We start from the raw sequence: 27,133 nt of genomic DNA, 5'->3' as shown, positions 1-27,133 counted from the left end.
AGCTGCCCTCCTGGCCCTTCTGAGATGGAGGGAGACGAGGGTCCAGGAGTGGGAGGGTCCCGGGGCTGCCCTGCAGGCCTCCCCAGCCCAGTCTTTGGCCATCCAGCCAGGGTTCTCCTCCTCATCACCCCTGAGCCCTTCACAGGAAGAGGCCCTGCTTGGGGGCCCTTGGCGGTGCTGAGTCACCAGAGAGGGCCCAGGGCTGTGGCGGGCCCAGAGCCGTCCCAGCTGGAAGTGAGTGGCCGCTCAGGCCTGCCTGCCAGGAGCCCCAGCTGCTGCAGACGCTGAGTGGGAGGCCCCCTGTTGCGCACAACTTCCGCCTGCTGCTCTCAGCCCTCCAAACACAACTGCGGCCTGCACACCCCTGAGGGCCCTGCCTCGGCTTCTCTTCTCGCTTTCCCCAGAGGCTGCTCCCAGGAAGCAGGGTGCTAATTGCAGCAGAATGTTTCTAGAGAGGCCCAGGGATGCTGCGCTGGGCCCCCTGCCAGTCCCAGCTGGGGCACACTTAACCCCCTGGTGTTACCAGAGTTTTCACTGGGAGACTTGGTCCAGTCCCTGGGGAATGGCTCTGCCAGGAAGCTGAGAGCAAGCCAGCGTTAGGGGGAGTTAGTCCAGGGCACGGCCCGGTGTGGTGTGGAGTCAGACCTCCGTACTGCTCTGCAGGAGGGGGTTCCCGTTGAGATAGGTCTGGACAAGGCTGCCCGCCATCTCTCTTCCCTAGTAGCCGATGAGAAGTCCTGCATTTAAAAAAGTTTCACTTTGCCTAACCCAGTGTTTCCCAGGCTGAACCCCTTTCCACAGATACTATTGGGAGGTGCTGGAGAACAGCCCAGTCCGCTGGTCTTCCCAGAGCCCAGCATGCTCACTCCCCAGCCTGGGCACTCCTTTCCATTCAGCAAATGAGGGGGGTTTCTCCATGCCAGGTCTCACTGGATGTGCCTCACATCACCACGGGAACCCCCCTCCCCAGACTCAGCCCTCCTGCAGTGGGGCTTCCACACACTCGGACCCCTGCATACCCCCAGCCACATGGCCTGATTCATGTTCCCTTCTCTGCTGGGCCAAACTCCACCTGGACACTTGTGATGTCCCTGAAAGAGTCTGTAGTAGGAAGGTTCTTCTAAATGAAACGAAACCCTATTCCCTGTGATGCTGCCCTTAAGTCCCAGAAGCACCATTTGCAGTACGATCTTGTCCTAACTGTGGAAGTGCTGCAGGGTGGGATGGGACTGGGTGCAGCCTCGGGCTGGGAGTCTCCACCTGCTCCCAGTGGGGTCCCGGGCTTGCTGTGTGACTTTGAGGGAGATGCTTCCTTCTCTGGCCCTTGGGTTCCTCTTTGATTGTGGGAAGGGACCTGGGGAGCTGTAAGGCCTCTCTGAAGCCTTCTGAAGAGTCCCTGAGCAGACTGGTCACCAAAGTGTTGGCATGGGGTGACCAGATGTTGCAGGGACAGGGCTATCCCTTTTCATCTTCCTGACCTACCACCTTCCCTTTTTCCTAGTCAATCCATCCCAACCATCTGCCGTCCTGCAGGTGCCTCTGAGCGGCCTGCATGCGAGGCATGGCCCCGCGGTCAGCCCACAGGCTGGCATGGAACCTGTGAGCCAGGAGCTCAGCATGTCACACGAGCTGGGAGGGAGCCCGCATCTGTCTGCAGGGCTGGGGGTGGAGTCTGATGATGGAAGGTGACCCTCCGCTGGCTCCACTCCCTGGAGGAATCACTCCCCAAATAACGTGTGTGGATTTGGCCAGAGGTCTGGAGCACCGCTCAGGAGACCCAGAGCCTCTGGAGTCCTCGTGGTGGAACAGGGAAGGGGGGTTCTCTTGCCTTGAAGGGTCACCCCCACCCCCCCGCCAGGAGCAGTGGGACTTCCCAGACCCCGAAGCCACACTTCCACTTCTATTCATGCGGCTGGAGAAAGCAGCTCGTTTGGGTTTCTTTTTTGGCAACTACAGCACACTGCTCATCTGTTTGTGGCAGCCACCAGGACCCGAGGGGCCGCCACCCGCCTGAGAGCCTGTCTCTGCCCCTATCTGCACAGGAGGAGGGCACAGGAGCCAGCCCGAGGCCTGGCCTGGCACTCGTCCTCAGAACTGCCTGCAGTGACAAGAGTTGACAAGAAAATCGAGGCTCACAGAGCTTGTAAATGCCTGAGGGCACACATTAGGGCGAGTCCAACCAGCTGTCAGGTGAGGTGCCCTCCGGCAGCACGCTGTGTGCACCCCCCACCCCACCCCCGCCCCGCACCCTGGTCTCCCGAGGAGCCCTCTCTCCCCAGCCCTCCGTGGGCCGCTGTACCCTGAAGCCAGGGTTATCAGCGCACAAACTCTGGAGGGCTGTCAGGATTGGGAAGTCCTCTTGCCTTTGCCCCTCCTAGGGTTTCCTTCTGGGAAAGTGCTTCTGGCTTGGGAAGGAGGCAGGCAAGTTCTCAGAGCCCCAGAAATCACCCCGCAGGCCTGGCCACCCTGGGCAGAAGCTTCCACTCAGAGCCCGGCCCTGGTAGGACCACAAACAAGCGATCTGCTCAAGTGTCCGTAACGTGACGTTCCTGCTCAATCCAGTGGCCCCGCAGCCGACCCAGCTACCATCACCTCCGCGCCAGCCACTGGCCTCCCTGCGCATGTTCTGCTTGAGCTTCACCCGCTGACACTTCCCAGGCTGTCCCAGGCTTGCCCCCGGGAGGCAGCCGTGGGGATGGAGGGGGCAGGGGGCAGCATTTCGGGAGCCTCCAAGCAGTGGCATCTGGCATGCATGTGAGGGCTTGGGAGCCTGTCGGGTCAGCTTGATTTTTTTTTTCCTCTTTTAAGATTTTATTTATCCATGAGAGACACAGAGAGAGAAGCAGAGACACAGGCAGAGAGAGAAGCAGGCTCCATGCAGGGAGCCCGACATGGGACTCGATCCCAGGATCCCGGGATCACAACCCGAGCCAAAGGCAGACGCGCAACCACTGAGCCACCCAGGTGTCCCTCAGGTCAGCTTTCTAACTTGGCCTCTACCACATAACCGTGAGGGACCTGGGGATGGACCTGGTGCCCCGGAGCCTTGGCCTATTTATCAGTAGGGGATAATGGGGATTATGGTGCCAGCCTTACTGGGAGATGTATGCAAGTATGTGAAAAAAATGTGCTATTATGGGACACCTGGGTGGCTCAGCGGTTGAGCGCCTGCCTTCAGCCCAGGGCCTGATCCTGGAGTCCCGGGATCGAGTCCCACGTCAGACTCCCTGCATGGAGCCTGCTTCTCCCTCTGCCTGTGTCTCTGCCTCTCTGTCTCTGTGTCTCTCATGAATAAATAAAGTCTTTAAAAAAAAAAAAAGTGCTATTGTCCCAAGAAGGCAGCAGGACACATTTAGGGGGCAACTAGGCAGAAATGGAGGCAAGAGTCTTTTCATTCCAGACTTTGCAGGCTGGATAACAAGGAGCAGGGCCTGTTAAAAGCATTTTACGTAGAAACTCCTTTAGTCCTCAAAAGAATCTGTCAGGTACCCACTATTGTTCTCATTTTACCCAGGACACTGAGCTCAGACAGGTGGACTACCTCACCCAAGGTCACCCAGCTAGTTCGAGGCTGAGCCCAGCTGGCCGGTTTCATCCACACACACTTGAGCTCTGTTCTTACTGTCTCTGGGTTGGAAATAAGTGTCCATTGATGCAATGCCTTCACTTGCATTCAAGTCAGCCCGGTCTATTGAGCTCCTGGGACCATGGCACATTGCTAGGCCACGCAGGATTCGGCACGAGCAGAGGAAAGCCAGCCAAGTCGACAAGCCCTCACAAGGCAGTGTGAAAAGCTCTTGTGATTGGAGATGGTGTTGGTGACCTCTGAAGTGCGCCCTCCCCCCCGCCCCCATGCATCTGCGCTTCTAAAACTACGATCTCAACATTCACTGATATAATTTCCAGTGTCCAAAAGTCTCTGATTACAACATCCTTCGAAGGAACAGCCAATGATCCAACCTTTGGGGCTTCCAAACTTTTATGATTCAGCATCCAAGTGTGCTCAAGCTTAAATATACCCTAAAACATACCCCTCATCCAACCCAGAGGCACAGCAGCCCCACCCAGACCAGACAGAGAAGAGCTCTTGGGCCAGACCGAAGGGGAGCCTGGGTGAGAGGTGCAGAGCTCCACCGCGCTGATTAGACGACCCTGGTGGTTTTCAGCTGCTACTGCTATGGCCCAAGTGTCCTGACCCCCCTGCGGACCCAAGCTGGGGCCCAGGCCTGGGCGAGCCTAGAGGGGACAAAGGTAGAAGCCAGACCTTGCCCTCAGGGACCTTGAGAGGAGCTGAAGAAGTGGGCAAACCCAGCCCAGTGTGTTCCAGGCTGGAGGCAGGCTGAAACAGGGTGGGAACACCCTGTAACCCACAGATTTCTGAGACAGCAAGACAGTGGCACCTGGTGTCAAGCTGCTGGCTTAGGAGTCTTCAGCTTCCTACTCGTGCACACAGTAGGCTGTGCCCATTGCAGAAATGGGGGGAGACTTGAACCACCCTGATGTTCTGGGATCTGGCCAGTGAGGAATTGGGAAAGGCCAGGACTGGAACCCAAACCTTGCAAACCCTAACCCCGCATCTGAAGAAGCCAGGTCTAGACTGGACTCTGATTTCTCCCACCATCAAGGCATTCCTCAAGCCCTGCCCCTTTTCTAGAATTTCCTCCAGAGGCCTTCCAGTTGGTGAAAGGGAGGTGGGCTAAGAAACCTTGCCTGGGATCTCCTTATGCCAGCTTGAGCCTTGGATCCAGTGGATTCCACACTCAGGTGGGCCCCGGGGCTGAGGGGCTGTGAGGCTCTGATTCGGCGGCGGCAGCAGCAGCAGCAGCTAGAGGGTTCCCTTCTCACCTCCTCCCCACTCCTGCTGGGCCGGTCTGGCTCTCCCTTCAGGGGCCTGGAGGAGCAAGCAGCCAGCACCCAGTGAGTGCTCGCCCTGTGGCAGGGCCCCTGTCTGAGGCCAAGGTCCTGCCCCCATGAAGTACCCAGTCTGCCTACCCACACACAGTAGGCGCTCAAGTAATCCTCAAACTGAGTTAAAACTCCCAACAAAGCAAAGGCTGGGCAAGACCATACGGCTGTCTCTCCCCCTCCCACTCTCCCTGGGGTCCCTAATGCCGAAGGGGTCCAGGGGTTCAGAGTAAGGAGACCCTACTGTTTCCTAAGGTCCTTTTTTTTTTTTTTTTTTTTTTTGGTAGATTTAATTTATTCATGAGAGACAGAGAGAGAGGCAGAGACACAGGCAGAGGGAGAAGCAGGCTCTGTGCAGGGAGCTGGATGCGGAACTGGATCCCAGGACCCTGGGATCATGCCCTGAGCTGAAGGCAGACATTCAACCACTGAGTCATCCAGGTGCTCCCCTAAAGTCCCTCATTTTGTATTAACTAACAGTTATGAAGCACCTAGTGTATGCCCAACTGTGTTTTGGGTGGAGGGCCAAGAATCACTACCACTGAGTCTGGGGGCTCAGAGCAGCACTCACCTCACTGTCTTACAAGAGGAAGGGCAAGGATTCACAAAGTCTGCTGGAACGAGAGGCTTTAAGGACGGGGGAGAGAACTGTGCTGGGGCTGGGAAGGAGCTGGATGTCAGGGAGCTGCTCTGGAGGGTGGGGCACCCCCCCCCTTAAAGGGACAACGGGAACAGGCAAGGTTATCTTGTCCGCTCTCCAGGATGGGCAGTTCAGTTGGCCCATCAGACCATTAAAGAGCAAGTCCAGAGTTCTAGTGCCTTGTCCAAGGGCACAAAGCAACACAGTGGCCCCAGGAAGCCGAAGTCCTGGCCAGTCTCCAAAGTCTCCAGTAGGGGAACAGGCAGGGGTCATCTCTAGCTCGAGGTGGCCAGGAGGTCCTTCGGAGAGGAGCCCAGGGCAGCACCCTTCGGCAGGCCCGGGTGCGCCGGCGCGGGCCGGAGAGGCCTGCGGGGCCCTCTTTACCTTTAAGAGGGGTGCGGGACCGAAACCCCGGGCCGGGGGCTGGCGTGGGGCGGAGCCCAGAGTCCGGCCGCGAGGTGGCAGGAGCCGGCTTACCTGCTTCCCGCCACCGGGCGGGGCGGGGCCGGGGGCGGGGCCGCCACCAACCTGTGGACCGCCCGACGAGTCGCGGGGACCGGCCGGGGACCGCGGGGGGCCCGGAAGCCGGGGGCGAGCGAGCAAACAAACTTGGAGAGAGGAGTGACCTGGGGGCCGGGGGCGGAGTCGCCGCGGAGGGGGCGGGAGCGAGCGGCCGCCCGAGCGCCGCCGGCCCAGGAAGCGGAGAGCGCCGCCCACCCATCCGGGGCGAGCGCGGCGCTGCGGGCGCAGGCAGGCTGGGCCGGGGGCTGCCGGGCCCTCGCCCCCCACCGTGACCCCGCGGCCCCCCGCCCGCGCCCAAGATGATGAAGAGGCAGCTGCATCGCATGCGGCAGCTGGCCCAGACGGGCAGCTTGGGACGGTGAGTGTCAACCCTCTCCCTCCCCGCCCCACACTCACCCCCGCCGGACCCTAGCGGCCGTCGAGGGGCGGGGAGGCTGGGGACGGCGGGACAGACACCCTCGGACCGGCCAGAGCCCTGCCGTCGCTCCCCCGCCTCCGAGAGCCACCCCCACGCCCGGCCAGAGCGGGAGGGGCAAGGCCCTTTGGGGAAGGGGGCACCCCCAGCCCTCTGCGTGCAGGGAGGATCAGGGATGCTGGGTCTTCTCGGCCTCCATGAGCCTCTTGAGCGAACGGTCCTTCCTGGCCTCACTTGTCCCCTCTGTACAATGGGGACAGCTAACCATCTCTGGTCGCCTGGAGTGGGGGCGATCGGGGGCAATTGGGGGCGATCGGGCCCCAAACCTTGGGGGAGGAGAGGAGACTAGGTCCCTGTGGTGGGAGGAGGGGCCTCTTGTCCTGCTTTGTGCCTCTCCCCCTCCACCCCACCCCCAGCCCAGAGGCCTCCAGCTTCTCTATCTTGCTTCTGCTTTTCCCAGCCTCAGGTGGAAACATCCCCAGGTCTCTGTTCTCACCAGCTGGCCCCCAGAGCCGGTGGAGTGGAGGCCAGAAGTTTGGGGAGCTCCCAAGGCCTGTCTTCTCTCCTCTTCCCTCTGTGTTGGGAGTTTCCCATTCTCTTGGCCCAGGGGAGGGGACTGAGAGTCCAAAGGCCTGGCTCTAGTCTCCCACCGCATGGATGCCTATGTGAGCCTCGGCAGTCAGGCGCCCTTGCTCTGGGCTTCAGTGTCCCCAAGTGTCCCTGAACAGGGGTTCAGGGCTTGCACACCACTGCAGTCCTGACTCCTGCATGACTGACAGCCCAGGAGTCTGAGCTCGCACACTTCCCGTTCTTGGGGCCTGCCTGGCCTCCTCTCCCCAGGGTCAGCAGAAGAGGCTGGGGTGGCTTCCCAACCTCACCGCCTTGGGTTTCATCCACCCTCTCTCAGGACACAGCCCTGGGTGGAGGAGGAAAAAGCCTCGTATCCTATTCCCGCCCCCATGGAATGTGCTCCGACTGGGATGAGGCTGACAGGCAGGCCACCCAGGGCGGGCCCCAAGAGGAGGGGCCCTGGAAGCAACAGGGGTCCAGGTGCCCTGCTGAGGGGGCAGGGGGAGGCAGGGGGTTTCCTAACCTGGGCGGCCTCAGCAGAAGCTCCTCCCTCCCCCACAGCACCCCGGAGACAGAGACGGCTGAGTTCCTTGGGGAGGACCTGCAGCAGGTACATGCCTGGGCCGGCAGCGGGTGGCAAGGCAGGCCTGTGCAAGCTGTTAGCAGAGGGCCGCGTGAGGACGCCATTTGGGGGACCCGGTTGAGTCATCCCCCAAGCTGTTGGCCATGGTCTCCAGGAGGAGGGAAGAGAAAAGTGGCTCCTGCTCGGGGAAAGAATGGGGCAGTGGGGGGCAGGGGGCAACCACCTCCTATGATCCATAAACCCCGACCCCCTCTCCAGGTAGAGCAGCGCCTGGAGCCGGCCAAGCGAGCAGCCCACAATGTCCACAAACGGCTGCAGGCCTGTCTGCAGGGCCAGAGCGGGGCGGACATGGACAAGCGGGTGGTGAGTGGGGGTCCCAGGGAGTTGGGGCCTGGACAGGACACCTCTGCCCAGTGGGGGAGTGAGGGCAGGGCTGGGGTCTCCCTGCCCATCTGAGTCTCTGGCTCTGAGGGGGTGGGGCCTGCATTGTCCCAAGACCCTTCAGGCACCCCAGTGACACGGCTGTATCTCTTCCCCACCCCCTTCTTGACCCTGGTCCCATCTGCACGGACTCCCCTGAGGCAGAGCCAGGCCTCCTACAGCACCTGAACTTCTCTGTCTGGTCAGCCCCAGAGCGGACCAGAGCAGGCCTCTGAACTGAGGCCGTGTGGGAGGGCTTCCTGAAGGAAGTGGCATTTGGGCTGATATTAATACTCACCGGTATCAATCCACAGCGAGCATTTGTAGACCGGTGACTGCTAGTCTGTTGCTCAGCTGTGTCAACGTGTTGTCTCACTTACCGCTGACGACACCCCTAGGAGGAGGCTGCCCTCATTAGCACTTTGTACAGATGAGGAAATGGACACCAGGAGGTGAAGTCTCAAGGTCACACGACTAATAAGTGGCAGAACTGAGATTTAATCCCTGGTCTTTCTGACCCAAGCTGGTGCTCTTCGTAACTTGTAGGTGGGAGGGTTTTGAGTTCAGCAGTGACTAAGGCCAAGCCACAGATTCCCCTGGGGCAGGGGAACAGCCCCACTCCCAGGGAGCTCCTAGCGCCTCTGTCCTCCTTCCAGCTGTGTGAACTCGGGCAAGCTCCATGCCCCCTCTTCTTAGTTTTCTGGTGTGGGAGGGTACTTGGTCATCCCTTCGTGCTCAGTGGATTCGTTTCTGGGAGGCGAAAAGGGCACCCCAGATGGGACGGGGTGGGGGACATGGTCACAGGGAGATGTCGCTCAGCCATGCCTGGTCATCATCCTGTCTCCACTCCCACCTAAGACTGTGGCCATCTTGGCTTCCCTGCTCCCCTGTCCATGCTCAGTGCCTCAGTGGGGCTCCGTCCCCGAGGAACTGTCTACATGCTTGGGTGGGGTGGAGGGAGACCCAGCAGGTGCTCACAGCCCGGCCTGCCCTTCCTGCAGAAGAAGCTCCCCCTCATGGCTCTGTCCACCACGATGGCCGAGAGCTTCAAGGAGCTGGACCCCGATTCCAGCATGGGGTGAGCACAGACAGGGCCCCGTCCCTCACCCAGAGATGCCAAAGGGGGATCTGAGCTGGGAGGGGGTCCAGGTGTGGAAGGGCGTCCACAACGGGAGGATGACCAGGCTGAGGGTCGTGTCTGCGCCGGGGGGCAGTGTCCAGGTCAGAGAGGGCGGCCAGGTCTGGGAGGGTGTTTGTTTTTTTTTTTATTTTATTTTTTTTAAATTTTTTTTTTTTTTTAATTTTTACTTATTTATGATAGTCACAGAGAGAGAGAGAGAGAGAGGCAGAGACACAGGCAGAGGGAGAAGCAGGCTCCATGCACCGGGAGCCTGATGTGGGATTCGATCCTGGGTCTCCAGGATCGCGCCCTGGGCCAAAGGCAGGCGCCAAACCGCTGCGCCACCCAGGGATCCCTGGGAGGGTGTTTGGCTCAGAAAAGATGTAGGAGAGATAGAAGGGGCAGGAGGTGATGGGGAGGGAGGAGACCCCCCAAGTGTTTCCAGATGGGGGTGAGGAGCTGCGGGAGCGCTGGGCCCACTGGTGTTGTGTCCACAGGAAAGCCCTAGAGATGAGCTGTGCTATTCAGAACCAGCTGGCCCGCATTCTGGCCGAGTTTGAGATGACCCTGGAGAGGGATGTTCTGCAGCCACTCAGCAGGCTGAGTGAGGTGACCCTCCCCACTTCCCCATCCTCACCCCATCCCCAGCCCTCCGCTCCCCCAGCCTCAACTCCAACCTCCTCGGCCGCTGACCCCCTCCCTCCCTGTGCCTACCCCCAGGAGGAGCTGCCAGCCATCCTCAAGCATAAGAAAAGCCTGCAGAAGCTGGTCTCCGACTGGAACACCCTTAAGAGCAGGTGGGAGCCATAGGCCCTGGGTGGGGTCCGCACCTAGGTCAGCCTACAGAGGTGGCCAGAAGCCACACTAGGAGGATGCAGCAGGGACCACTGGGTAGAGTTAGTGTGAGTACTTGTGCACACATCTAGCGTTTAGGAATGCACCTGTAAGAGTGCCTCTGTGAACATGTGTGTGCACGCGCTCTTGCCAGCTGCACGTAACCCCAGAGCCTCGGATAGCCAGGAATGATCCTCCAAGATCCCTGGCCTGCAGGAGGCCCCCACCCTCCACTCTGGAGCTGGGTGGCCTTAATCACCAAGCCCACCACCAGGGGGAGGCCCTGAGCACTCGCGACTCAGGCGTGGGTGAGGCCCAGGGCCAGCGGAGCTCTGGGATGTTCATCCCTAAACCCTAGAATCCTGGGTGGGCAGGCATATGGAGGGGACACTTGGATCTGGACGTGCTGCAGGGGGACACTGACCACCCCACTTGGGGATCATTACCAGGCTCACTCAGGCAGCTAAGAACTCAGGCAGCAGTCAGGGCCTGGGCAGTGGCCCTGGAAGTTACAGCCATACAGCCACGGCCACCAAGGTGGAGACACTGAAGGAAGAGGAGGAGGAGCTGAAGAGGAAGGTGGAGCAGTGCAAGGTGAGTGGGCGCCTGGAGCTCCCCGGCTGTGAGGGGGAGGCAAGGGCGGGCGGGTCCCCTCCCCATTTCACAGAAGAGGAAGCTGAAGCCCAGAGAGGTGATGTGCCCACTCAAGGCCACACAACTGGGAAACAGCAGAGCCAGGATTTGAGTCCAGGCAGTCAGCCCCCAAGCTCTGTGCTCAGCCACCAGCTCATGGCCTCTTCTGTCTACACCGCACACATGATTCCTGGGAGGCAGGGACTTGTGTTTGCCATGGTCTTGGCGTGTTTGTTGAGTGAGTCAAGGAATGAATGGGGAATAATGCAAACCACTGTGCTAAGGTGTGTGGCACAGAGATGAGGGCTAGAGGCTATAAAAGCCCTTCAAGAGTTCAACGGGTTCCCGTGTCCCCAAATGCAAACCGTAGCAGAGAGAGAACTGGCCAGGGCCCTCCACGTACAGCTTGGACAAGTCACTAACCCCTCTCTGTGCCTCAGGGTCTCAGCTTGCCCCTGGGCCCCAGCCTCACTGGTGAGCCCTCCCCTTTCTCTCTCTCCAAGGATGAATACTTGGCCGACCTATACCACTTTGCCACCAAGGAGGACACGTATGCCAACTACTTCATCCATGTGAGTTCAAGACTGGGCTCCAGCTGCTGGAACTCAAGGGTGGACATCAGGGGCCACTGGGACATCCTTCAGGATGTGGAAGGGAGGGGTGTGTTCTCACGGACTCCAGGGAGGCACAGCTTCCTTCACTCCCCCGGGGGTCCCCCACTTGTCTCTGCAGCTTATGGAGATTCAAGCGGATTACCATCGCAAGTCTCTGAGCTCGCTGGACACAGCCCTGGCTGAGCTGAGGGAGAACCACAGCCAAGCAGGTGGGGACACAGGCCGGGCCTGGCCCCACACCCCGGACCCAGCCCCACTCAGGGCATGCTTAGAAGCTTGCGCTCCATCCTGAAAGGCCATAGGGAGCCATGGATGAGTTCAGGGCAGATTAGTTCTGATTCGATTTGTGGTGGAGAGGTAGTCTGCTGTGTGAGGATGGAGTGAAGGGAGCAAGACAGGAGTCCTTTAGGAAGAAGGGAGGGGCCCTGGAGCAGGGCAGAAATAGTGGAGGTGGGTGGATTCCAGAGAGATGCTGGGTGATTTCCAGATATGTGGCCTGGAGGGTTGGGTGGGAGGTAGTACCACTGGCCCAGGCAGTAGTCCTCGAGGAAGGCGGGGCGGGGGGGGAGGGGGTTGCCCTGGCTGCCAGGGATGGGAGGACCCTGGGCCGCTGATCTGTCTCGTCCCTGCAGACCCCTCCCCCTCGATGATGGCCGCCCCCTTCTTCAGGGTGTATGGGGTGTCACTGGGAACCCATCTGCAAGAGCTGGGCCGGGACATCGCGCTGCCCATTGAGGCCTGCGTCAGGATGCTGCTTTCCGAGGGCATGAAGGAAGAGGTGGGGCCCAGGGGGCAGGTCAGGGCGGGGCACCTGGTTCTGTGCCACCGCTCCACATACTGCTCCGGCTGTGGTTGTCATCCCACCATTAGAGCCCAGGTGCCTGTGAGGCCACAGCCTCCGGAGGTCAAACTGGCACTCAGTGATGCTCGTGAGGCAGCCATTGTGCTATTAAGGCCTTGACACTTAGTTATCCCCACAACCCTTCACTGGCTCCACTTTCCAAGTCGGAGTCGGAGGCCAAGAGGAAAACATGCCCAGTGACACATGAGGGGGTGGCAGTGAAGCTGGGCACCCCCCATGGTGCAGTCACGACTGCACAGGCCCTCATCCATCCCAGGCATCTGGCTGTCGCTCGTCTTCAGCTCCTTTCCTGAGGACAGACCCTGAGGAGGCCAAACTCTACTCAGAGACCAACTTAGACGTCTTGACAGTGCTGCCAGCCTCCTCTCTCCCTTCCACTCCTATCCAGACACCTGTCTCCCGCCAGGGTGTCCGTCCCTGCCCACCCCTCCGTGACTCCCCCACCCGTTCACTCTCATACCCCAGGGCCTCTTCCGTCTGGCCGCTGGAGCCTCAGTGCTGAAGCGCCTCAAGCAGACCATGGCCTCGGACCCCGGCAGCCTGCAGGAGTTCTGCTCTGACCCCCACGCCGTGGCAGGTGCCTGCTCCCAGGAGCCCAGGGAGGAGGGGGCCTTCCCCCTAGATCCCTTCCCCGCAGCTGCCAGAAATGCTCCCGTGATGGTTGGCTGAAGGCCTGATAATCGAGCCCTCAGGAGGCGGGTTCATAAAAGGGGGGGGGGGGCGTCCGTGATGAACCCCCTGCAGTGCATGTACATTCTCCTGGGAACAAGTTCACTGGACTTCATCATTTTCTCCAGAAGACCCACGGCCCAAAGAAATGATCAGACCTGCACACGTTAGTGTGAACGAGGGCTTAGTCCCTAACAGATGGAGAGAGCTAGGCACTGGGGTGGAGGTGGGGGCTTCGGGCACTGTGTCCAACACCCCCACCACCATTTCAGGTGCCCTCAAGTCCTATCTGCGGGAGCTTCCAGAGCCTCTGATGACCTTTGACCTCTATGACGATTGGATGAGGGCAGCCAGGTGAGGTGGGAGCTAGGGAAGGCAGGGCTGCAGGGGTGGGGCCCTGGGGCCCTAGACTGGCTCACCAGGTCTCTCCCTGTCCCCAGCCTGAAGGAGCCAGGGGCCCGGCTGGAGGCCCTCCAGGAGGTGTGCAGCCGACTGCCCCCGGAGAGCCTCAACAACCTCAGGTGAGCCTGAGCCTGCCCCCTTGGCCTCAACAGTATTTCCAAAAACACAGCTAAGATGTGCTAGTCATGTGTTTTATACTAGACATTGAACTAAACCTCTGAAGTCACATCACCTGGCTTGAAATTCCCACCTCTGCGGCTGTGTGGCCCTGGCCAGGTGATTTGACCTCTCTGTGCCTCAGTGCCCTCACCTGGAAAACAGCACGGCAGTCCCTACCCCGCAGGGTGGCTGGGGGATTCGCAGCTTAGCCCAGCACCTGACACACACGTGGCACTCAGCAGATCAGCTAATTTAACTGTTAAAAAATGTTAAGCCATCCTGAGGGGGACCTTTGCCTCTCTTTGGAAACCCCAGGCTGAGGAATTCTGAGGCCTCAGGAGCATCTGTGGTGTTCGTGGGCAGTTTGCCCCTGTCCCTGGCCAAGCCCACCTTCTGCCTCCCCAGGTACCTGATGAAGTTCCTGGCACGACTGGCTGAGGAGCAGGAGGTGAATAAGATGACGCCCAGCAACATCGCCATCGTCCTGGGGCCCAACCTGCTGTGGCCCCCTGAGAAAGAAGGGTGAGGGGCCACAGGTTGGGAGGAAGGTGGCAGTCACCCACTCCAACCATCTCCTGCTTATGTTTTCCCTGGGCCTCAGTTTCCCCATCCTTGGAGTGGGTTGAGCGGCTCCTATTCTCAAGAAACTGCCGTGAGGAGCAGCCCAAAGGGAACACGGACCCCACAGGGCTTTGGAGCTAGGCGTTGGGTGATCATGGTAGGGGGGTGCTTGGAGGGCTGGGAGCCCAGAGATCTGGTTCTAGCCCCACCCCTCACCCTTCCAGAAATGCTTCAGGGAGGCACTCTCTGGACCTCCATTTCTTCATCTGTAAATTGGAGAGAAACTACAAACTTTGAGGATTTTTGCTTTGGGAATTAGATGAGATAACGAATGGAGAAATGGTTTATAAGCTATAAAGTGCAGTGTGGGGTATGTGAAGGGTCATTATAATGCACCTGGTCACTGATGGCAAAAAGATTTCATTCATCTGCTGAGGATGATTACTTGGTAGAGGCTCCCTTGATCCACGAACTGTGAGGGAAAAACCATTCTGACTAGTGACACCTGTCGTGGGTGAAGGAGGGGGAACGTCGGGCATGTGAGCAACATGCTGGCCATCTGCTGGCCGTCTGCGAGCTTTTCTGAGAACGGGCACTTGATGTGATTGGGCCAGAAAGGGACTTAGGGTCACGAAGACTGTTAGGAAATGGACGGCTTACTTCTGTTCCCTTTTGCCCCAGGGACCAGGCCCAGCTGGACGCCGCCTCAGTGTCATCCATCCAGGTGGTGGGCGTGGTGGAGGCTCTGATACAGAACGCAGACACCCTCTTCCCTGGAGGTGAAGCTCCTGCCTTTGTGTTTGGGGTTTTTTGTTTTTGTTTTTTAATTTTATTTATTTGTGAGAGAGAGCACAAGCAGGGCAGGGGTGGAGGGCAGAGCGAGAGGGAGAAGCAGACTCCTGCTGAGCGGGGAGCCCAAAGCAGAACTTGATCCCAGGGTCCCGGGATCATGACCTGAGCCGAAGGCAGACACTTAACTGACTGAGCCACCCAGGCACCCCGAAGTGCCTGCCTTTGTGAACCTATCCCTTTGTGCCCTCATCTGCCCAGCTCGGTGTCCTTCAGACTCCGCTTCAGTCCCTGGCAGCTCCACGAACTCACCACGAAGCCTGGAGCTCATTGCTTCCCTGTTCTGAGCCTCAGTGTCTCATCTGTAAAATGGGGATGATCCTGCTTGCCTTGCGGGATTGTTGTAAGGCTCACATGGGAGCGGGAAGGTGAAACAGGGTCCACATACTGTCAGGGGAAAGGGACAACGGTCCTGACCCTGGCCTAGGTTTTAAGGGCAGCTGGCAGAGGTTCTGCAAGTTCAGACCCGCTTCCTTCTGTCTGCAGACATCAACTTCAACGTGTCAAGCCTATTCTCAGCCCCTGGCCCCCAGGACAAGGTCAGCAACAGGCCAGCTGCTGAGGAGCTTCCAACGATGGTGGCAGCCGCCCCAGCCCCGGTCCCGGCCCCAGCCCCGACCCCAGCCTCACTGGCCCCCAAGGAAAGGTAAGGACCGATGGATATGAATGACCCCCATGAATGTCTTTGCCCCAAGACATCGGCCTGAGGCACCATCTCAGGACTTCCAGCAGCATTTTAGGAAAGGTGATTATTGTGTTTTCATACCCAAATACCAGGTTTCCCCATTTGGAGGGGGTGGGGTGGAGACTCAGAAGCCGTATTCCTCTCGGCCTGTGATGTGTTCCCGCGTTCAGTATGCGGCAGTTTGCTGAGCACCTCCTGTGTGCCAGGCACTGTTTCAGGCCCTGGGGATTTAGGGAACAAAGGGGCTGGGCAGTTGGAATTTGTAAATACCTTCCAGTCTTCTCTTTGATCCTTTAAATCTAGAAGGGCTCCATGGTACCATGTTGCCTCCCTACCAAGTAGGCATGGTTCTGTTATCACACTGCCAGGGCCCAAACCGTGACTTTCTTCAGATAAGCAAGACAGATAGATGCTGCCCTGAGACCTTGTTTTCCTGGGGCAGAGGGAGTCAACAAGCACTCCCATAAACAGATACTGTCGTGCCAGGCAGTGAGACATGTCCCTAAACAGAAGACAGCAGGTTAGGAGGCTGGAGTGGGCAGCTGCTTTAGGGTGCGCATCAGGAAAGGCCTCCTCAAGGAGAAGGCAACTGAGCAGAGAGCTAGCTGGAGGAAGCCAGGAATGAGCCATGGCCTCCCCTCCCGCTTCTCGGCTGCTCTCTGGCTTCTAGCGGCTAGAACAGCCAGGGAAGACCACAGGGAGGCTTAGAGCTGAGGCCCTGCTGGCCCACGGGGATCTATGGACACTGGTGCAGCCTCACACAGAAGCCGGGGGTCCAGTGGATACAAACTCTGACCAAGGCCAGAAGCATCTTCTTGTGGCCCCAGTGGGGGCAGGGCAGGGGGACTATCTTGGGGACAGATCCCAGGCCCTACCACAAGGTGGCCCAGGACAAATCCTGGAAGAACTCAAACAAGGCCTGTCAACTGGGAGTCTCCCCAAGATTTCGGGAGACTTCTGGGAGGTGGCCAGACCTGACCCTGACCCTCTCCTTCCTCCACAGGACAGAGTCCGAGGCGCCCCCCAGACCAGCCTCCCCCAAGGTCAGTAGGACTCCCTCAGAGGCAGCCACTCCAGCGGAGGACATGGCTCGGAGGAGTAAGTTGGCAGGGGGTAGAAGGTGGGCAGGGAAGGGGGGCCAGCAATCCAGACCATCTCATGTTTTCAGACAGCTGGGGAGGCCAGAAATCTGGGAGGCCACGAGCCCAGGTTTGCTGCCTGGCGCTCTGGGTTCAGATTCCAGCCCTGTGACCTTGGGCAGGTGACTTCACCATGTCTGCCCCTCCTCCTCTGTGGAAATAGAACAGTAACCACACCTACCTTGTAGGGCTGTTTGTGAAATAGTGCTGCCTGACTCACACCTGGCGCATAGTTAATGCTTGCTAAAGCTTAGCCATCGTGGCAGTTGGGGGGCATGGTGTCCAGTCCCTGAAGGGGTCCAGAGAGCGGAGCGAAGAGGAGAGAAGATGGGGTGGAGGCTTCACAGGGCAACAAGGTGGGGAAGTGGTGGAGGTGAGCAGAAATTCAGGCTCCTATGAGCCCCTGTGATGCACTCACCTGTTGACTTGTCCTAAAGCCAAGCTGGTGAGAAAGCCCAGGGTTCAGATGGGAAGTCACTGCTGGGGACCAGGACACATGAGAGGGCCCAGCCAGCCCCAGAGGCACTGGAGTCTGCACCTGGGGTACAGCGTGGAGCCAAGGGGTAGCTGGAGCTCTGGCCCAGCAGGATAGGACTGTGACTTCACAGAGGGACCTTCCTGCAGGAAGGGGCATCTAGGGATATGTGCTCACTGGAGCACAGCCCCTCAACTGCCCCAAAGTCCTCGTGTCAGCCCGGGGAGGTCCAGGCTTTCATCCCATCTAACCAATGAGGAAACTGAGGCCCTAAGGGGGCACATGATTTGCCCAAAAACCCCCAGTGGGTGGAGGCAGGGTGAGGACCAGAGTGCAGGCCTCCTGGGCCCTCAGCCACCTCATGAGGTTAGAAACTGGGGTGGGGTGTTTCTGATGGGCTCCTGAGAGGTGAGCAAGACCCAGGAGTCAGGGCAAACAGCCAGCAGTTCTTTATTCAACAAACACGTAGTGAACACCCACTCCGCGCCCCCAACAGTGCCAGCCAAGCCCACGTAGGTGTGGCCTCACATAGTTTCCCTTCTAGTCAGGGAGTCGAGCGCATTTCAGAGGGCAGCAAGTTCTATGAAGAAAATATAACAGGAAAAAAAAAAAAAAAAAAGAAAATATAACAGGAAAATAGGACTAGAGCAGGGCAGCGGAAGGAGTGTATTCTAGCACAGGTGAGCGGCCCAAGTGATGAGGAACCAGCCGCGGAAAGGGTGTTCCTGGCAGAAGCAAATGCACATGCAAAGATCCTGAGGCAGCATGGAGCTTGGTGGCTTGGTCACAGGCTGTGTGGATGCCTAACTGCCCCTGTCCTTCCTCCACAGCCAAACGCCCAGCGCCAGCCCGGCCCACCATGCCGCCCCCCCAGGTCTCCAGCATGCGCTCCTCCCCTCCAGCCCCCCTCACACCCCCTGGCTCTAGCAGCCCTGTGGCCCCCCAGGCTCTGCCCCGCCGTCTGGTTGGCAGCAACCTCCGGGCCCCCACAGTGCCACCCCCCTTGCCCCCCAATCCTCCCCAGCCCACCCGGCGCCAGAGCCGGCGTTCACCGGCCTCCCCCAGCCCGGCCTCCCCGGGGCCATCCTCACCCAGCCCGTTCTCTCTGAGCACACCTGTGCAGGGGGACCTGGGAGCAGCCACAGAGGATGGAGGGGCCCCCGAGGCCGTAGGCAGGACCTCCACCCCCCCAGCCATCCCCCCTCAACCCCGGCCCAGGAGCCTTGCCTCAGAGACCGACTGAGTGGGGCTGCGACAGCCCCCAGCATCCTGTCCCTCCCATCTGTCCGCCTGGACACAGCCCTGCCCTTCCCAGGGGTGGGGTCCCCCAGCCTTTGCCTACAAGTGCCTTGGTGCCCGCTGGGTCGGCCCCACGGCAAGGAGGACTCAGGACAGTCCTCCACTTCCAGATCTTTTCCTCCTGCAGCCACCCTGGGCTTGGGGACCCCTCACCCGACTTCCAGCTCCCTGGCAGGGTCCCCGGGGAGCCACCAGAAGGCAGGAGGGGCTTGCCTGTACCTACGGGACTGTTATTTTTCTCTTGCCAACATATTGTTTTGTAAGGCTGGTAAATAAATTATTTTGGACAAAACTGGAGCAGCTGCCCAAATGACAGTTGGGTTTTTTTTTTCTTTCTGCCCTCAAAATAAAGAAGCCACTTGGACGAAAGGGAAGATACTTCCTATTTTTTGCCTCCTTCCTTTCTTCCTGTCTGAAATAAAAAGAGCCAGCGTTTTTAGCGTATACTCTGTGCTATCCACTGTGCTTTTCCATGTATGGTTTCCATAGAACCTTCTCCCTGGGAAGTAAATCCCGTTACCTTTCACAGGTTGGGGAGACCAAGGCTCAGAAAGAGACCCGCCAAACAGACACAAGGCAAGGGAGGCGGGGACATGGAATCAGGACCCAGGTCTAACGGACTCCAGAGCCTGGGCCTGCTGCCCACAGCCTGAGCTATTAACTTCTAGTATGCTAGCCTCCTCAGCCAGGGAACGGCACAGTGATTTCCACCCCAGAAGTGTTCTGAGGACTACACGACACATTCCTGTAAAGGCCACTGCGCCACCCTTGCGCACAGAAGTGCCCTATCAGCATTGGCTGCTGTGGCTGCCAGTTCCCCTAACTCCTGCTGTCCGCAGACTATGCTGGCAAGGCCCCCTCGCGGAGCAGGGCTGGCTCTGTCTGCAAACCGCTGAGGCTGCTCTGTGCTGAACCTCCTCGTGGAAGAGGTGACTCAGAGAGGAGTCTTTTAGGAGTTGACCAGGTGAAAAAGGGAAGAAGGAAGATCATTCCAGGCTAAGGAGACCACCTGAGACTGGAGCAAAAGGCCAGGGCATTGGGGAACAAATTATTTGAGCTTCAGAGAGGGGAGACAGGGTGGCTTTTGGCTTTTCCCAGGTCTTTGGAGCTCTAGTTGCTCCTGGAGGTCAACTCTTCAATGCCTTCTCAGAGGTTCGCAGACAACTTGGAATTGTGACACGTGCCTCCCCAGGCGGGGACCTAGGCAGCCAAGTCACCCCATGGCTGCCCTGGGCAACTGGCTACTGTTGCTGCGGCTCCTTCCCTCCCCAGGGTGCTTGAGTGCAGGCTGCCTCTGGCCGCAGAGTGCCTCTGCCTCTGGCCTCTGTGCCCCAGTGCCTCTCCACCCTGGCCTTGTGTAATTAAAAAACAAAAACCCGAAATATGTCAGCCCTGCCCCCAAACTATTAAATCAGAATCTCTGGGGTGCAGCCACACTTTGGTATTTTTAAAAAGCATTTGTCAAAGTCATCGAGCCGTACATTCAAGATCTGCGCATCCTCCTTGTATGTAAATCAAATCTCAAAACGTAAGTTCCCCAGGGGACTCTCCAAGCCCGCGTGGAGAAGGACTGGTCTAGGCCAGGGGCCCCGGCGCTCGAGGAGACACCATGTGCGTCTCCGCTATCAAACCGACACGCTTCTCAGGACTCTGCTCGGAACTGGAGCGTCCCCGGTTCAGAGGGCAACGAGGTTTGACCCAAAGGCGGCAAGTCCCTGAGCATCTGTTTTCCTCCTAGCAACCAGCCCTCCTCAGCTCCTGATTGGCTGCGGAACGCAAGGCTGCTATTCGCTCCAGATTTTCTCTCCGTAACTCTTTACTGGCCGAGAAGAACGTCAGGCCGTCCTCTCATTGGCTAGAAGAACGTCAGGCCGTCCTCTCATTGGCTAGTCGGGGTTGAAGCTCCGCAGGGCTAGGGCAGCGGTGCAGGGCCAGGCTAGATCTTCATTGGTCCCCTCCCCTCGGCGGCCGCCGCGATTCACCCTTTTCTCCCGGCTCGGTTAGCTCGAGGCCGCGCCGCTCCCCGAGGTTCCTGCTCCCATTGGCCCGCGGGCCGGCCGTGGCCCCGCCCCCTGGCCCTTCCGGCGCGCCGATTGGCCGCTGCGGGGAACAGGGCGGGCTGCGGGCGAGCGCGCCGTGCCCGCCGAGGGAGAGCGCCGCGGCGCGGGCTGCGGGCGTGCGGGCGGCCGGCCGGCTGCATGGCGCGCTGCGAGCGGCTGCGCGGCGCGGCCCTGCGCGACGTGCTGGGCCGGACGCAGGGGGTCCTGTTCGACTGCGACGGGGTGCTCTGGAACGGCGAGCGCGCCGTGCCGGGCGCCCCGGAGCTGCTGGAGCGGCTGGCGCGGGCCGGCAAGGCGGCGCTGTTCGTGAGCAACAACAGCCGGCGCGCGCGGCCCGAGCTGGCTCTCCGCTTCGCGCGCCTCGGCTTCGGGGGCCTGCGCGCCGAGCAGGTCTTCAGCTCCGCGCTGTGCGCCGCGCGCCTGCTGCGCCAGCGCCTGCTCCGGCCGCCGGCCGCGCCGGGCGCCGTGTTCGTGCTGGGCGGCGAGGGGCTGCGCGCCGAGCTGCGCGCCGCGGGGCTGCGCCTGGCGGGGGACCCCGGCGAGGACCCGGGCGCGGCCCCGCGCGTGCGCGCCGTGCTCGTGGGCTACGACGAGCACTTCTCCTTCGCCAAGCTGAGCGAGGCGTGCGCGCACCTGCGCGACCCCGACTGCCTGCTCGTGGCCACCGACCGCGACCCGTGGCACCCGCTCAGCGACGGCAGCCGGACCCCCGGTGAGCGCGGGGCTGGCGGGGGAAACGAGGTGGGGTGGCGACCCGCGCTCGCCCCGCCCCGCCCCGGGCAGAGGGGCGAGGAAGGGGTGTCTCGGGGTGACGGGGGCACCCGGGGAGATGCGAGGGCGGGGCCCGCCCTGCAGGAGCCCCGGCGAGCTCTTCACGGCCACGTCTGGTAATTCTTGAAACTGCCACCGCTTGAGGGGCAGTAGTAGGGTCCCCGTCTGACAGAGGAGGAAACAGGCCCCTTGTGGTCCCGAGGGTTGCAGGCGGACACCCAGCCCTGGCCTTCCCGAACCCGCCTCGGGGACTCCTGCCGTTTCGTCCCATTTGCCAATCAGGGGTGAGGTCCGAGGGTTGGAAACACCGCCTGGAAGGATCGTCCCCCCTGCTGGGCGGTTGGGACGCCGCTGGCAGCCGCCGCTGGCAGGCAGGTGTGCCGGGAGCATAGGAGGCGGATGGAGTTTGACCTGAGTTCCAGTTCCAGCTCCAGGGCTCCATTATCTTTAAGTTACATAACGGCAGAGCATCACTGTCCCCTGCTTGTAAAATGGGAAGGCTCACCATGCCAGTTTCCTCCCAGGGAAGAATGATCGGGGTGACTGCCTGGCACACGGTGGGTGCTCGACTGGTGCGGGCTGTATCCAGAGCCCTCTCGTGTTATTACAGAGCTTTATGAAGTGCCCTGCTATTTGTTCTTACTTAGTATCTTTTTTTTTTTTTTTAAGATTTTATTTATTTATTCATGAGAGACACAGGCAGAGGGAGAAGCAGGCTCCACGCAGGAAGCCCGACATGGGACTCGATCCCGGGTCTCCAGGATCAGGCCCTGGGCCAAAGGCGGCACTAAACCACTGAGCCACCGGGCTGCCCCTTACTTAGTTTCTAAATTACTATGGAGCTGTCCCATTTCTCAGTTAAAGAAACTGAGGCTGGGATCCCTGGGTGGCGCAGCGGTTTGGCGCCTGCCTTTGGCCCAGGGCGTGATCCTGGAGACCCCGGATCGAATCCCACGTCGGGCTCCCGGTGCATGGATCCTGCTTCTCCCTCTGCCTATGTCTCTGCCCCTCTCTCTCTCTCTCTCTCTCTCTCTCTCTCTCTGTGACTATCATAAATAAATAAAAATTAAAAAACAAAACAAACAGGCTAAGAGAGGGGAGTTGAACTGCCCGAGAGCAGGAGCACCTGCACTTGGCTCTTGTGGCCGCCCCCAACCATATCCAGGGCACCCTTACTGCTGTCATGTGGGTATCTGGGCCCTCAGGGGAGGCAGGGGCAGGTGGAGGCTCCTACATCTTGGAGGGTATGAGTTAGTCAAGAGCAGATGGTGGCAGTAGCGAACTGTGTGTGTGGACAAATCAGGACCCCAGTCAGTAGGCTGAGGGCAGAGACAGATCCATTACTCCCTCCTTGCAGCCACTGATTTAGACTGTCATTGATACCAAATGGGGGGGGGGAGTGATATCGATTGAGGAATAGGCAGTATTGTGATGGGGTGGCAGGGAGTGTCTAGAGCCGAAGGGATCTGGGAAGGCTTCCTGGAGGAGGCATCCTGCAGGACAGAACAGTAGGGGATGAACTGTGGAACAGGGTGTGGGCCACGGCAGAACCAATTCCAGGTGGGGAATCTACAGTTCTAGGCTGTTCTGTTCACGCTTTGTTGTAGACCTACTTGCTGCGTGTTTCAGTTTTCCCATAAATCCGCGATGAGGGCTCTGGTCAGGGCTTCCGCCTATGGCAGCTCCTGCCTGTCCTGGGCCATACTATGAAAAGTGAGTTTCGTCCTGGAGGCTTCAAAGTTCCGGTTAGGGCTGTGGGTTAAAGGCCCCCTAGGGGGGCACCTAGGTGGCTCAGTGGTTGAGTGTCTGCCTTCGGCTCAGGTTGTGACCCCGGGGTCTTGGGATCAAGTCCTGCATCAGGCTTCCCACAGGGAGCCTGCTTCTCCCTCTGCCTCTGTCTCTGCCTCTCTCTGTGTCTCTCATCAGTAAATAAATAAAATCTTTAAAAAAATAATAATAAAGGCCCCTAGAACTCAGGAAGGGTGGTTGGAGGAGCTGGGGAGAGGCTGTGTCCTGCCTGTGCCTGCCACTTCCATCTCCGGGCCCCACCCCGCCTGGCTGTGTCGCGAGTACCCTGTAGATCTTTCTCACAACCTGGAGGGGGAGGCAGAGGCTTAGCTACAACGGGGCTGTCATGCTTGTACACAACTGAATCATGTGGCTTTGAAACAGCGGTATAACAATATTAATAAAGGCCCCAATATGCATAAAAATCTGAAATAATGCAAGTCTCTCCCCCCAGTTTCTCCTTCCCCTTCCCCTGTGGGTCTCCTAAACTGTGTGTTTACCATCTTGCCACATGGCAGCCACTTGAACTGGCAAATCGGAATGCTTGCTGTCTTAGGAATATGTCACCACCAAACTGTGGGACAGCCTTGGATTACAGGATGTTAAATGAAGTGGCCTAGTGGTGGTCTGAGGACAGAGCTATGTTCATAGACTCCCGGACTAGGATGCTCACTCCGCTGGGGTAGGGGTCCTTGTTGCCATTACTGCTCTGTGCCCAGGGTCTAGCAGAGCGCCTGGTGTGTAGTTGGGCCTCAGTAAATACTAGCTGAGTGGATAAAGTGGGACCTGGGGGGCTGAGGGTGATCGGCTCTCTCCTGGTGGGAGAGGAAATTGCTGACACAGCTGAGACCATTCTTGAGGGGAGAAAATCACTTTGGGCTGACTCAGTTGAGCCCTTCCCATCCTGGAAAGAATTTCTAACCAACAAGGCAAATAGCTTTCCTTCCCAACCCAGTTATCAAGAAAACAAGCAAGCAAGCTCTAGGTCAGGTGTCAGAGAACTTCCCAGTGGTGTTGCTCTGGGTCAGCTGGGCCCTGATCCCGTGACACTGGGCAAGTTCCTCCTCGCCTGGGGGCGGGCTGGGCTGAGGATTCTTGCTGTCTGTGCCCGCTTTATTTCCTTTAACTTTGGCTTAACTACTCGGAATTAACTCCGCTGTGAAGGAAGACAAGGCCAAGAGCATTTGGGGATCTGCCTGGTGGTGTATTGACAAATGTTTATAGCTGGGGGTGGGGGGGAGCTTGATTTATACCATTTTCCAGTCTCCGTGGTGTAAATACTCCCACCATGGCCAGTTTCAGGCGTTCCAACATTAAGTCACTGAATGCGGAGTTGGGAAGATGTGTGCACACCATTTTATAGTATTTCCATCATTATAGATGTAAATAATCTCCAGAACATAGATAATGGTAAAATAATTAGGAAGTAATGGGTCTTGAGAATGTATCACCTTTGTTTTAAACGTATTGTGACCATAAGTTTATAAGGGTTGACCTTTCATAGTGGCTTTAACAACGAGCTCACAAAATTCCTGAAAATGAAACTTTCAGCACTCCCAAGCCAGTATAAGCTGGCCCCACACGCGACTGGGTCAGATCCACCCAAACGCATACCTTTATCTGCCATTGTTAAGCTGTGCAGCCCTGGATAAGTTACTTAATGTCACTGAGCATCAGCTTTTTCATCTGTCAAATGGGCTTCCGTGAGCATCCAGCACAGCCCCTGGCACTTTAGAATGTGCTTAGTAAATTGTGATTATCATCATCATTTGTTCAGAGACATTAATGTGAAGGCGGAACCTTGCGACACAAAGACGTGCCTGTGGGTCGGACACAGTGGACTCCTTGTGTGGGGCAGGATGGTACTGGGCTGAGAGTCAGGACTGTCCTTTTCTAAACAGCCTTCCTATTATTAAATACTTGGGCGCGGTCCCACTTTTGCTTATTATAGTTTCAGCGGCCACGGACATCTTTAAGCATGTAGCTTTTTGTCTCCAGCTTGAATTCTCTCCCTGTGATCACTTTGCCGGCCGAGGCTGACTGGGGCTAAGGCGCGAACATTTCTGTGCCCTGCTGCGTTCTGAGAGGGCTGTGCCACTTTCAGCTGCCGGAGCCCACATTCTTGCAGCAGTAACCACAATTGCTGTCTATTAAGTCTGTTTCCAAAGCACTTGCCCCTGCGGTGCCCACAGCACCCCTTTGAAGGTAGGCATTACCCGGATCCGCCTTTTCCAGTGAGTCCAAGGAAACAGAGAGGTCAAGCGGCTTGCCCGAGGGCACACAGCTGCCAGGGTAAAATAGTAAACCTCGGGCAGGACTGACTGAGCCAGGCTCAGTTACACCCAGCGTGGCTCATTCAGCCCCCACGCTGCCATGTTTGAGATGGGGAAACTGAGGTACAGAGAGCTGAAATGGCCAGCATGAGAAGGGTAGAGATGATGGAGTCTGAATCTGCATCTGGCTGCAGAGTCTGTATTCTTAAGCACTACACCTAAGCCCTGGAAGACTTTTAACTCATTTCAGTGCCTAATCTAACCCCCATGCCAAGCTGCCTCCCTGGAAGTCAGCGTCTGAGCCTGGCTATCTCCCCTGCTGCCACTTGGCACTGACCGCGTCTCCCATCTCCCTGCAGGCACCGGGAGCCTGGCTGCTGCAGTGGAGACAGCCTCGGGCCGCCAGGCCCTGGTGGTGGGCAAGCCCAGCCCTTACATGTTCGAGTGTATCACCGAGCACTTCAGCGTGGACCCTGCCCGCACGCTCATGGTGGGCGACCGCCTGGAGACCGACATCCTCTTCGGCCACCGCTGTGGCATGACCACGCTGCTCACGCTCACGGGTGTCTCCCGCCTGGAGGAGGCCCAGGCCTACCTGGCGTCTGGCCAGCACGACCTCGTGCCCCATTACTATGTGGAGAGCATCGCGGACTTGATGGAAGGGTTGGAGGACTGAGCCCACCTGACCGGCACTGCAGCCCCACCCCTCCCCACCCCTGATCCCATAGATGGAGGCGATGGGCCAAGAGCGGCCAGCTCCCTGGGCCCATTTTCTGCAGCCTGGTGGGGTTGGGACCCACAGAAGGTTTTAGGGCCCTCACATTCCCTCCCAGTGGTGGCTGGGCACTCTGCTCTTCCAGAAGCTGTCCCCTTCCCCTACCAGTTCACCCTGGCCTGATCCAGCCCAGGTGGCCTTATTTCCTGCCCTGTGACCTCCCTGAAGTCTGGGCTTTGCTGCCACACTGAAGATTTCCCCCAACCCTGAACACTTAATCTCTTACCCAATCCCTGGGGGGCGGGGGGTCTCTAGAGTTATACTTGCTCCTGGAGCCCTGGCCTTGGGCTCCCGTTGGCCAATCAGAGGCCTAGGTAACCACCAACCCTGGATGGACCAATCAGAAGGCTAAGTGAGAGTTGACTCATTGATGGGTCTGTCCGAAAGGGTCTCACTGGGAACCTAAAGTGATAACGACCCTTTGAGGTTCTGGAGCCAAAGTGGGCCAATCAGAAGGCTATGTGAAAATGACACTTTCATGTCCTGGGTCCTGAGGAGACCTAATCAGGACACCAGGTAATAAGGACTCATTGGACTCTTAGATCCTAAAAAGAACAATCCAGAAGCCTGAGAGACGGTGGCCTCTGGACAGTCTGGATCTGACCAGAGCAGCTAGGGGTCCTGATGCCTGTCAATAAGTAAGGGTTCAAGTGCTGAAGACACCCCTCCTCCATAAAGATTGTGATCTAGGGGGGCCACGCGGTGGCTCTGGGGGCTTCTGTAGTTGAGAACCCCACCCTTCCCTGATCGTGGTACCCGGCCAGTGTTAATGGTGGCCGCAGCTCGGGAGGGCGGGGCTTTGTGTCCCTCCCTGTGCTGTCAAGTGATTGCTGTGCCACCTGTCCCCCATGCCCACCCCAGCTATTTATTTATTTATTTGTTTCTTATGGTGTGCCAGTGATGGTGGGGGCGGGGGCTGGGCCTTCCCACCACCTCCACCTCTGTTGTAATCAGTCCTCCCGTGCTTAATAAAGTGCGAGTGGAGTGTGTCTGTGTGGATCCAAGTCTGTGTGGGCCGTGGGGTGGGAGGAGGACCCCCTGCCTAAGCCTGGTCTCCACAGAACTGGCCCACTGCACCCTTCCCCCACCTGGGATGACCCACCCCGGTTC

At 58.7% G+C, this 27,133-nt stretch overlaps 2 protein-coding genes across 6 annotated transcripts; both read left to right on the top strand.

Annotated features, from left to right (window-relative positions):
• Positions 1-136: 136 nt before the first annotated feature.
• SH3BP1 (SH3 domain binding protein 1) lies at positions 137-18,725 on the top strand. Of its 5 annotated transcripts, XM_072844046.1 has the most exons (19): positions 137-2,190; positions 5,193-5,346; positions 7,614-7,662; positions 7,894-7,998; positions 9,057-9,133; positions 9,673-9,784; positions 9,896-9,972; positions 10,459-10,603; positions 11,146-11,214; positions 11,375-11,465; positions 11,889-12,034; positions 12,584-12,695; positions 13,060-13,141; positions 13,228-13,308; positions 13,754-13,870; positions 14,591-14,688; positions 15,245-15,404; positions 16,447-16,541; positions 17,888-18,653. In XM_072844046.1, exons 4-19 carry the CDS (start codon positions 7,984-7,986, stop codon positions 18,298-18,300), a joined length of 1,890 nt encoding a protein of 629 aa, XP_072700147.1. In that variant the 5' UTR covers positions 137-2,190; positions 5,193-5,346; positions 7,614-7,662; positions 7,894-7,983; the 3' UTR covers positions 18,301-18,653. The 5 variants fall into 5 exon arrangements, with proteins under 5 accessions (XP_072700147.1, XP_072700145.1, XP_072700148.1 ...); XM_072844044.1 differs by lacking the exons at positions 137-2,190; positions 5,193-5,346 and adding an exon at positions 6,246-6,425; XM_072844047.1 differs by lacking the exons at positions 137-2,190; positions 5,193-5,346 and adding an exon at positions 6,248-6,425 and having other exon boundaries at positions 18,521-18,725.
• A 1,808-nt stretch (positions 18,726-20,533) lies between these two features.
• Positions 20,534-27,012, top strand: PDXP (pyridoxal phosphatase). Its single transcript, XM_072844057.1, has 2 exons — positions 20,534-21,128; positions 25,608-27,012. Exons 1-2 carry the CDS (start codon positions 20,555-20,557, stop codon positions 25,922-25,924), a joined length of 891 nt encoding a protein of 296 aa, XP_072700158.1. The 5' UTR covers positions 20,534-20,554; the 3' UTR covers positions 25,925-27,012.
• The last annotated feature ends 121 nt before the right edge of the window (positions 27,013-27,133 follow it).

Source organism: Canis lupus, chromosome 11 (assembly GCF_048164855.1).
Source record: "Canis lupus baileyi chromosome 11, mCanLup2.hap1, whole genome shotgun sequence".
Taxonomy (NCBI): Eukaryota; Metazoa; Chordata; class Mammalia; order Carnivora; family Canidae; genus Canis; species Canis lupus.
This window is presented reverse-complemented; position numbering and strand designations above follow the sequence as displayed.